Here is a 12083-nt window from a genome sequence, read left to right on the forward strand (position 1 = left end):
TTTTTATGCTTCTCTTATGATAAGGTGCATGTGTTCAATTTGCTTAAATGATAGATGAAATATGAGATCTTCTAAACTTAGGTTAAAACATGAAATAATATAACATCAAGATTGCTGCAGTAGATAAATAATGCAATGCTTTTAGAACTTGTACAGTCTGATGCCACATCTGAATTTTTTAATTGTTCCAGGAATATTTTGAGAAAGGAACTATGATCAAAGCACATGTACCATTGTCACTGGCAAGACAGCTGACACCCATGCGACAACCTTGTATTTTGTAAATATCCAGTGTATTTTAACTCCAAATTGACATTGTGTTCACAACTTTTCCATATTTCATGGAGGAAATCAAGAGCTTCCGTGTATATTTGAAAGATAAAAGAAAAATGGCTACCTACTATTGTTACTTTTATAATTCAATGCCCTTTCGAGCCCAATTGGTGTGAATTTACATAGTAATGATTCCAATCTGTAGTCAAATCTATGGAACTGTTTGAGCAGATCCTATTTCCCACAATATCATCCAGCCCGCCTTTGTTCAAATTATGAGTTTTCTCTATGGGACGTCAAAGGGCTAGCATTCTTTGTTTTTATTAGTGATATATGTTTCAGGTGTCTTTTCTGCCCAGTTCAGCAAAATATTTTCTAAGAACTATTGCACATTTACAGAATGAGAAAAAATATCTAAGCAGCCTACCTTTGTTAACTGATTTTTCTTTGACTTGGCATAACCTAGATGGTTTGGTTGAACTGATGTCCAACTCATTGATACAAATGTTATCTAGTCTTATAACTGATATACTTGATCATAAGATGGTCATATTGCATAAGTACATGAAGAATTGAAAATTGAACATACAAACATGGAAAACCTATGTTCCCTGGGATTTTTGCCCTGTACCCGTACCAGGGATGTTCTAGGGCCTTAGAAATACCCCTCCACTGGCCCTCATCAAATTATTTTGCCCTAGCCATGCTGGAAATGCAGAGACTTCACGGAGATGGTTGAGCATCCTCAAGACAGCTGAGGATGTCAATCATATCCTTTAACTGTCTCAGCGACAGCTGGCCCTTCCTGCATAAAATATTCAACTAGTTTTTTATAAAAAGGCCCAAAATCAATCAAATATTATTTTAATGTTTTTTCTGTCACTTTTTCACCAGATATTTAGTCATTCGAAGGCATGATATCAGTTTTTATAACAGCAGTCACATTAATGAATTTGAGGCTATTGAAATAAACATTGGACAGCGGCATTCCTCACATCAGTTTTGTGAGATCCATAGAAGAGTTTTGCTCAATAGTTTGTTCACTTCATATGCAAAGAACAGCTCTTCACAGATACTCCAACAATTTTGGTGATAGAATGCTCTTAAATCAATGACTGGTCAAGGACATGTTAAAGTGCAAGACTTTGAATTGGACAAGGTAAAAATAAGAGTAAATAGTAAAAAGGTTATGGAATAGCAACCTCATGAAGCAATGTTTTTTCATGTCTCTACTTAAAGTCAAGAATTTGTCCTGGCATGTTTCAAGCACACTAACTCTAGAAAAAAGAAGATATCAATGAGTGATACACTTTGCAAAACCAGTCCAAATTTAATAGAAAGTGCCTTCACTTTGCCATTTTACGAGCCTCAAAAGACTGATGTAGTAGAATGTGAGAAGATTTAGGAGAGTGTTGTGGTTTACTATTCTATTATATATAGTAAACCTCAATGGTGATGCAATTAAAAGAGAGAACTTGATATGCAATAAGTATAAATAAAATTATAACAAATTACATTTATTTATATATGTACATCCATAAGAATACATATTCATATATTTTTATAGCTTTCACGTCTTATAATTCATTCATCATTCTTTTATATGTTCACACTTCTTTATTCTCTCACATATATTTATTCATATTATTCCACATATGTTTCTAATTATTCATTTAGTGACACTTTGTATTTACTACCTAGAAGAAATTCAACATTAAAGTAGTCATAACATTGTAAGTATATCTATGATTAGTAATATAGTGGGCTTCGGGATGTTAATCATTGAATATAATACAAAGTTATAGACATTATCTATTTTTCAATCAAGTACTTGGTTTTCAATCAATACAAAGTTGTTGACCTTGATCTATAATAAAAAAAATTAAATGAGCAGTGTTTGATGTGATTGTATAATTATTTTTATTTTTATTTTTTTTTTGGCATGTTTTTAAGTGAATGACTATATGAATTATTGTATATACCTAATTGCATTCACCATATCCATTGCTCTTGATAAGGTCTCATAGATCTTCATTACCGAAGTTGTCTTTTTGATATATACATTGCATAGTTGTTCAAATTTTATTGGAACATGCAAATTTTAATTGTAGAATAAACCTTACAGTTAATTTGAGAACAAAACAAACTTTTGGTTCAAAAGTATAACAATATCTTCAAATATAGAAATAGAAGTGATAAGAAAAAGATTAAAGCACCTCTTTGTATATCTTCATGGCTTCATGTATGGTAATGAGGTCATATTTTTTTATGTCTTTGTGAAAAACCTAATATTTTTCATAGTAATCTCTAGTTTGTTCTAGGTTTGCAAATAATTTAAGGACAACAAACATACCAATATTATCATTTTCCTAAAATATAATAAATTGATTCTACTAGATATCAACATTCTCACTTTCTCATTACATTATGAGCTATGTACCTTTCTTTCACAATTAATTTCTTAAAGAACATTTATTTCTAAATTATCTAAACACCAATGGTGATTAATTAATATAGATTAACTCATGTTGTTTACAATTCATAAATAGTATTAAAGACACTTCATCTAAAATAAATTATTTTTAAAAGAAGTTAGTGTGTCATGTGACATATACATCATGTTTAAATTGGAGAAGCAACTAATTTTAAACCATGATAATAAAATTCTAATTAGTGAGAAATAAAAAGAAGAAGAAAATGATTGCTAACTAGATATTGACAAATTATCAATAAAAAATAAAGAAACACTTGTAATGAGTGAATTTATAAACAAATTAAACCATCAACACACATTAAAATAATATTTTTAAATTGATATTAGGAAGAAAAAAATTAATTAACACTAGACTTAGACAATTAAAATTTAGTTAACACTAAATTTAGAAAGAAAAAAATTAGTTAACACTAAATTTAGATAATTAACACTAAATGCCATAATGTCGATTATTCCAAGGTCGATTTGTGCACATTTCCAAAAGTGTGGATTCAATCCAAATCTTTTAGTCATTTACGAATGTTTTCAAACTTTCAGAGGAGCGTGCCCTAACGACACTCAAAGTACAGATTCAATATCCATTATTCTCTTACTTACCTTAATAAAAAACAAATAATACTAATTTTAAGATATAAATATTTTAACAAAAAATGTTTTACTTAATTTATACAAATAGAATAAAATAAATGTCATTTTTATTTTTTACTAGTTTACCTATGAATTTGCTCCACATTGACAATGATGTTTCTTAATATAAGAGACCTACACTCACCACAATCTATGTAAGGAAATGAATGCGAGGTTAAAACTAAAATAGTGGGGCAATTTAGACTACAAATGACATTTAACAAATCTACAAGATAGGCATTAAGAATTCAAAATGAAGCGAGGATCAATCCATTTGTAATTGTTAAATTTGAAACATATGTCATAGTCTACAAATAGTGGAATCCTTCAAAATAATGGAAACAACAAACACAAACTTCTACAAGAACACAAACAACAAATACAAACTAGTATATCTATATTTTAAAAATATAGATAAATTATGCCGAGAGATATCATATAATAGAAGGGAATTTGATGATTGCAACAATGTTATTAGTATGCAAGAGTTTCAAAAATATGGATAATAATAGAGTTGCTTAAGTATGTACCAACATTATCTAAAACGACAACATGAACTTGGAATTTAGAATTGTCACATACTCACAATGTCAAGCTCACTCCTCCACTAACCTCTCAACGCTACTTGATTTTATTGATTGTTCCCTTTTAAATATCATGGCACCCTTCCACTATCATTTGAATGCAACGGTTTCATATAGTTGGAAGCAAGCGGCAAGGGTTCTATTTTATTTGGAGTAATAAAATAACACCTCCACAAAAACCAAAAGATGACATATTTTCATGCATTTACCCGTCATTTGCATGTCAAATTGTTTCAAAATTCAATTTTTGTTTACGGACATTTTGATGTCATTGTAGATGCCTCTCGGCATAATCAAAATTGAATTTTTGTTTATGGACATTTTGATGTCATTGTAGATGCCTCTCGGCATAATAATGAAAACTAGAAAAGGTTTGGGTTATAAGAAAATTGGAAAAAAAAAGTTGGATGAAAAAGAACTCACATACAACCATACCCTAAATAGTAAATGCTTAGAATGTGCTATTTAAATCTCACCCAAATTAACTAATGATTTTTTAGAGACTTAAAAATATGAATCAACTTTATTTGTACCATGATATTGCTATGAGGATTGACTCAAAAACTACACACTTGAACCATGATAGCAATATCATAGTTTGACTTGTGGAAAATACCTCCTATTTATTTATTTATTTGTACTCTCAAATTAACAAATTAAAAAATAAAAAATTAATATTAAAACAAATTCTAATTTTATTTTTTATCGGTAAAGGCAGAGCCAGCATTATATTGATTATGCAAAAAATTTACAGAGCTAACATAGCTAGTGGATATTTTAACAAAATTTATACTGGTAGCATCTATATACCTTCTGGGAGGTCAAGAAGGAATGCAACCAGACAAGCAGACCATGGAAGACATGTGTCCTTCCAAGTATAACATGGAGTCTTAAGATTTTAACTTGAAAAATATAAAAGTCTGAATGGCAGATGCTTTACTGCCCTATTAACAGAAATTATACTAATTAAAACCAAAATTTGTCGCTCAAGTCTAAAACAGTAAACTTTGTACAGATTTCAAAGGAACCTATCTTGCAATTTTCTTGTTGGCTTCAGATTGCAGGTTCGCATTCCTTGCTCGCGCACAACCTTTGCTCGGAGGGCAACCCCTGACACGACCACGCCTAGAACCGCAACGACCCCTACTAGCACCACCCTTGAAGCCTGCTTCGCTTGAGGGTTATCATCTTCTGCTTTCATGGGAAGTATGTCATTAAGTTTGGCAAATTGAATTAGGTCGTCCTCTCTGCCCTGGTCTTCTAAATTTTCTCCCAGAAACCGCCATTTAAGGTAACCAAGGCCAACTCCAGCAAATACCCTATGCCTATCCAAGTCCTTTCCTTTCAGGTCAAGTAGGAAAGGATAGTAGTTAATTAGTTCACCGAGCATTGAATAGGATTTTGTCGCCTGGTTGAGGAGCCCCAGACTCATGAATTGCCTTATTTAGGATTTCTTGGAGCTCTTGGGTAACCTCCTCTGGGAAAATCTTCTTCGTGAGGGTCCAAACAACCTGCTTAGCAAGTTTTAAATCCAGCAATGAGGCAACAAACCTGGAGGAGATGCTAGTGTTGTCTCGTGGATACTCGTCTCTGTTCAGGTGCCCACTACCCAAGATCATCTTGACTGCCAAAATGAGAGGGAAATCCAAGAAGAAGAGAAGGCGCTTGAGCCTCAGGTTTGTTATTTTTCAGAATGAAACTTGGCACGTTGATGCCGAAAGAGAAATTGGAGTGTCTGCTATGAAACAGGAGGTGGGCCTGGGATAAACACTCATTATGAATCCGAAAGGCGAAAGGAGGCTCTGTCGACATGATTGGCAATGCGGGCTATCAACAAGGAAGGAATTTAAAACCAAAGCTCTGAAATTAATTGGTAAGAGAATGAAATCAATTTGCAGAAGACAATACAAAGAAATAGGCTGGCACACTCTTTTACGCCAAATGATGGACATATTTGCTATAAATTTGTCAGCTAAGGTGGCGAGGGATGTTTGTCCTCAGCATGCCAAATCTCTCGTTCAGGCCACGCAAACCATAAATGGATTTGACAGTTTGCCAGCTAGGTCTCGACAGATGATTTAGGGAACTTAGCTCATAACTGCAGCTTGGGTGACGCCACTGAATACGGGCCCACTCTACCCGAAATAGGTAAGATTTAAATTTGAATTGAGGTAGCCATTTCACTTAGCCGCCAAGGTTAAGTTTAAAGTTTGCCCTATTAACGAAGCTTTAACTAGCTTTTGCCTATTCCTGAAAGTGACTCTTGCGTCTGAACTTGATATCCTTTGAGGCCCTTGCCTATCAAGTGAGATGGTCTAGTAGGACAACTGACAGATTTCCTTGATCCCACCTGTAGATGTGGGTTCCTTGAGCAGCAATTTTCGAGAGAGCATTTGCCTCTGAGTTTTCTTCTCTATAGATGTGCTTTGCTTCATAGTTTTCTATTCTATCCAGGCTTGCAATTATATTGTCTAGGATTCCCTACAATCTCCAATTTGGAGTTTTTTCCCTCTTGATTGCATTTATTGCTATCTCTAAATCACAATGTTATTTAAACCATGCTTTATGCAATCTATCAATCCAAATTGCAATGCTTTGAATTCTACTATGTTGTTTGTGTCTGGGGGGGTCGGCTTTGCCATTTTCCCAAGAATTGCTCTTGTGTGATCTCTGATTAGATATCCTATGCCTGAAGGACCCTGATTGCCTCTAGAAGCACCATCAAAATTTTGTTTCATCCAACCAGGACTTGGTGGAGACCAAATAGCAGCTTTTCTCATGTTGTCTTTTTGCCCAAAGGAGGGAGGAATCCTGATTCCATGCCAATTTTTCCTAATGCTTTCATCCCATGATGAGAAAGCTTTAGGTGGTTCCAAGGAGAAGGCTATCTTGCAGTTGACTGAGTCCACTATAACCGATTCAATTGAGTTTAGGATTGTATCTAATCTTTTGGATTTGTCATCAATTAGCCTATGATTCCTTTCCTTCCAAATTTCCCAGACTAAACATGATGGGGATACTTCCATAATTGAGCTCAGGGTGGTCTCCTTGCTTGGGATAGGCCAGCTTTGAAATAGGGATTTAATGTCATTTGGCAGGGTTGTGATTAGCCCAAGCTTAGCGCAAAGCCAACACTACAATTTGGAAGCAAAGGGACAGTTGAGTAGTAGATGGTCCACTGACTCTAATTGAGCTTTGCACATGATGCACCTAGAGGGTCCTGCATACCCCATTTTTCTGAACTTTTTTGCAATTAATATCTTCCTTTGATAGACTAGCTATGCAAAGATCCTTGCCTTAGGAATGACTTTAGAGCTCCAAAACAACTTCTTCGGAATATCTAGTTGATCTTGAACAGTGTTGCTGACTAGCACTCTATAACCATCTTTAGGATTGTAGTGCCCTGTTTTGGAAGGTGCCCATATTAAAGAGCCATTCCCTCTTCTTGGGTTTACATTTCTTGCTTTTAGGAGCTTTGAGAGTTGATCTAGTTCATTCCTTGAGGTTAGAGCTCCTTCCAATGATTTCCACTTCCAACTTTGAGAGTTGGGTGAGCCATCTTCAATAAGATAATCTCTAACTCTGACACCCCAATGACGCTTAAGCCAGTTCTTTGTTATAGGAATGTTAAGGGAACTTGCAATAGGTGGGTAGCCTCCCCAAGAATCCTCCCAAAAAAGGCTTGATAATCCATCTCAGATGTCCCATGTGAGTTGTTCTAAAATCAGAGTTCTGCAAGAGATTATAAAATTTCATGTTCTCGATCCCTTGGGGAATGTGTTTGCTCTTAGAAGATTGAGAGGTTCTTGGTCTGGTAAATACTTGGTTGCTAGCATTCTAGCCCATGTGGTGTTGGGATTCTTAATGTACTTCCATACTAGTTTGGCCCCTAAAGCTTTGTTTTGGAATTTGAGGTCCTTAATGACTATACCCCCTAGGACCTTGGGCTTAATTATTCTTTCCCATGCAATTAGAGCTATTCTATGTTTCTCCTCTGTATTTTGCCAAAAAAAAATCCTCATTTTCTTAATTAGGAAGGCATTGGCACGTGCTAGGAGAGATAGGATGGATAATAGATAAATGGGCAGAGCCGATATCACTGCTTGAATCATCACTAATCTGCCTGCCCAAGATAGCCATTTCCCTTTCCAAGAGTTTGAGGTCTGATCCACTTTAAGTTTAAGAGGATCCCACGATTTAGCATTCCTCATGCCATGTTCAATTGGGATACCCAAATGGATATAAGGGAGGGATCCTTCATTACAATCCAGAATTGTAAGTATTTTGGACTGCAAGAGTTTAGAGGTAGAAAAGGAATAGACCTTTGATTTATCCTTATTTCTTATTTGACCTGAAGCTTTCCCAAAGGTATCTAGAATCCGTTTTAGATGGGATGCTTCTTTGATTTTTGTTGCCCCCAAGAGGAGATTATCATCTGCAAACTGCTAATGTGTGACTGCAAAGTTTCTGGTTACTTTGATTCCCTCTAAAAGATTGTTCATGTGGCTTCTTTTAATTGTCCTGCCCAAAATTTCCCCCATTATTATATAGAGAAAAGGAGAGATAGGATCTCCTTGTCTGATTCCCCTTGACGAGGAGAAAAAACCTTCTGGTTTCTCATTTACCAAGATTGAGAATTTCAGAGTGGAGATGCATTCAAATACCCAATCAATCTAATATTTTGGAAAGCCAAAAGCTTGCATAACCTTGCAAAGGAAGCGCCAATCTACACTATCATAAGCTTTTGATATGTCTACTTTAATCATCATACCTGGTCTTTTTGTGCTTTGGAGAGTATGAATTGCTTATTGTGCTATTATAGCTCCATTAAGAATTGAGCGACCTGCTACAAACCTTGTTTGTTCTTTTGATATAATTGATTCCATGAGGGGCTTCATTCTATTCATCGTGATTTTTGAAAGGATTTTATAGACAGTATTGCAAAGTGAGATAGGTCTGAAATCTCCCAGATTTAGTGCATTCTCCTTCTTAGGGATGAGGGCAATGAATGTGTTGTTTACTTCCTTAAGAATCCTTCCTGATCTCCTTGAGCATTCCAAGGCTTCCACAAGATTTTGACCTAAGATGTGCCAACACTTCTTAAAGAAATCCGCTGGGAAGCCATCCAGGCCAGGAGCTTTACCCGAGGGCAGTTGATTAAGGGCTTGAAATACTTCATCCAGTTTTATTCTCTCATTAAGATTTTGATTATGCTCGTCTGTGATAATCCTGGGGATCACTTCCAACATCTTTTTTTGCTCCAACAATTGGGAATGTTCTCGATTATTTAAAAGATTAGAGAAGAAAGTGATATTTTCCTTCTTAATCTCCTCAGGGTCCTCTATGGTTTGGTTGTCCTTAGCCTCCAATTTTTATATCCAATTCTTGCCCCTTCTAATCTTTGTTACATTGTGGAAGAACTTGGTGTTTTTGTCTCCCATTCTAAGCCAATTCTCCCTAGATTTCTGCCTCCAAAATATTTTTTCTTTAGATAATATATCCTCATATTCCAATAGGAGAATCTTTTCTTGTTGGAAGGATTCCTGGTCCATACCTTCCAGGATGATCTTGTCATTTAGAGTTGCCATTCTTTCTTCTATCGGACTTTTTGTTGAGAAGATATTTCTGAAGTGTTGGGAGTTCCATTGAAGTAGTTTCTGCTTGACAATTTTCGACTTAGCAATAAAGCAGAAGAGTTTTGAGCCTTCCACCGAAGCTTCCTTCCACCAGTTTTCTATCAAAGTCAGAAAATTTTGGTCCTTCATCCACATGTTCTCAAACCTGAATGGGGCTCTGCAACTTGCCTTGTTGCCAAGCAAGGAGAGCAATATGGGATAATGATCTGATCTTGAACAGGGAATAACCGAACAAGGGGGGGAGAAAGGGAAGCACCTCAAATCTCCTTGCCAAAAAAATCTATCTATTTTTTCTGCTATATTGCTAAATCCTTTCCTTCTATTTGTCCAAGTGAATACATCACCTAAGTCTATTTCCATCAGACCATTCCTATCAATCTAGTCATTGAAGTCCTGCTGAGATCCACTTAAACGGATTAATCCTCCCCTTTTATCAGAAGTTCTTCTGATAGAATTGTCTCCTCCTATAAAGAGATGTTCCTTAGTTAATGAAGACAGGACTTCGTTTAAGAAAGACCATAAACGTCATTTTTTGAGGGGGGGACTGGGCCATAAGTGTTTATAACAAAGAAAGTTGAATTGGACTGAAGATGAAAAACTTTAGCCAAGATCCAGTTTCTATTTGAAGCAATACCATCAATTTTAACTTGGGAAGACTTCCAGATTATCATTAAACCCCCTGAATCCACTATCACTTGTGAGGACGTTTAATGGGAGCTAATTCCACTCCCAAACGCAACAGCTTGCATACTGTCCAGCTTTGTTTCTTGTTTAAAAATTCAATTTGATGTGGATTTTTTGGAAGGTTAAATACTCATCTAATCCCAAATCAGATAGCCACTAATGAACATTGCCTCAAAAGCCCTGCGAACAGCAATGCCCAAATATGAGTATAGAGAGATATATTTTCGTGGAACTTCAGAAAACGAAGACCAAGTTGAAATGAAATGTAGTGTCGAGTGGGAATGGAATTTGTACTCCAAGTGCAGATTCAATCTATCTTGAGTCGATTTCCAAACGTTTCCAAAAGTTCAGAGGAGCGTGCCGTTACAAGTGCAGATTCAATCCATTTTTACGAATAAATGTCCAGATTCAACTCACAACGTGGCCTAACGGCACTCAAATTACAATGGCCGTTGCAAAAAGCAGATCGTGTGACCGTTGAAAAAGCAGGATTTCACTTCTTTTAAAAGGAGATATACTAGAGATGCAGGGCAGATTGTATTGAAAAAGCAGGATTTCACTTCTTTTAAAAGGAGATATACTAGAGATGCAGGGCAGATTGTATTGTTGTTTCATAACTTTCATTAATTTTTTTCTTTTCTTTTTTGTTTAATTTTTTTTGGTGTGGCCATGCCTCTGAGTTTTGCTTTTCTGAGTTTTAGTTTGAAACTTTTACTTTTTGTACTCAGATGTTTTCATTTGCTTTCTGGGTTCGAATTGCAATACTTTTTGGTATTTCGTGTATTTTTTCTGTGGGTTGTCATTTTTAATGGGCATAGAGCATAGAGGTAGGCAGCAGCAAGAACTCTACGTTCTGGAGTGGGTGATTGGAGATATGGCCAGAAAATGGTGAGTACATCTTATACTCTGCTCTCTTTTTTTCTTTCATTTTGAAGAATTTATATGTTTTCCCTAGTTCATTTACAAGGTAATTTGGTGTATATTAATTTATTGAATTTTTCCATACTCTTTTGGATATCTCCATAAGATTTGAAATTGTCAGGTAGGATACTATCAGGAAAAATACCTATAGGGAAAAATACTTAAGTACACGTATATGAAGTTATGAGTTCAGCAATAAGAAAATTTATGCATTCAAATTCAAACATGTATGTATTTTGTACCAAATAAGATTCAATCCTGTTTTAAATCGAATATATGCATTTCTACTTGCATTGTACATTATATTTAGTTATGAGCAAAATCAATAGAGTTGAGAATAAATTGCAAACTGTAAAATGATGTATCAGACATAAGCTTGTTCTTCCATTTAGAGAAACCCTGTGCATATTATTATTGGCAGAATAGCTGCGGAAGATTTGTCAGGAGCGCTTTTCGGCAGACGTTTTCGGAAGATTTGTCAGGATTAGTAATTTAATGTTTCAGGTTTTTTTCATCATTTGCAAACTTTTTTCGGTTTTTTTGGTTAGTTTGTTTTCTGAGAAAAGGGTTTAGAAATTACAAGAACACATGTTAAGACTTAAGTTACCTTTCAGAATAACAGCATTGAGATTTTAGAGCAAATTTTTGTGCATATATTACCAGATTCGATATTGTTCCCTAATTTATGTGAAATTTCTAAAATTTCAGCTAAGATGGGCTTCACTTGAGTAATTGAAAAACATATTTGATTAGACTCAAATGTATAATCATGTCTCGTGTTCTGACTCTGTATTCTCTCTGGCCATCTTTATCAAGGTTACAGTTGCCTATGTTTTAAGCAAAGTGGTACGAAGCCATTTTTTC

General features: G+C 35.1%; 1 protein-coding gene and 1 long non-coding RNA gene across 2 annotated transcripts in view; both read left to right on the forward strand.

Moving 5' to 3' along the window:
• Positions 1 to 734, forward strand: part of LOC131034467 (uncharacterized) — a 214854-nt gene extending 214120 nt beyond the window's left edge. Inside the window, exon 13 of the mRNA XM_057965974.2 lies at positions 192 to 734. Within this exon, the coding sequence (XP_057821957.2) occupies positions 192 to 284 (93 nt within the window). The 3' untranslated portion in view covers positions 285 to 734. The remainder of the gene's footprint in view (positions 1 to 191) is intronic.
• Positions 735 to 10319: 9585 nt separating this feature from the next.
• On the forward strand, positions 10320 to 11861 carry LOC131034459 (uncharacterized). The gene is made up of 2 exons (XR_009358929.1): positions 10320 to 11186; positions 11641 to 11861. It is a non-coding gene; the product is annotated as an uncharacterized LOC131034459 (long non-coding RNA).
• The last annotated feature ends 222 nt before the right edge of the window (positions 11862 to 12083 follow it).

Source organism: Cryptomeria japonica, chromosome 9 (assembly GCF_030272615.1).
Source record: "Cryptomeria japonica chromosome 9, Sugi_1.0, whole genome shotgun sequence".
NCBI lineage: Eukaryota > Viridiplantae > Streptophyta > Pinopsida > Cupressales > Cupressaceae > Cryptomeria > Cryptomeria japonica.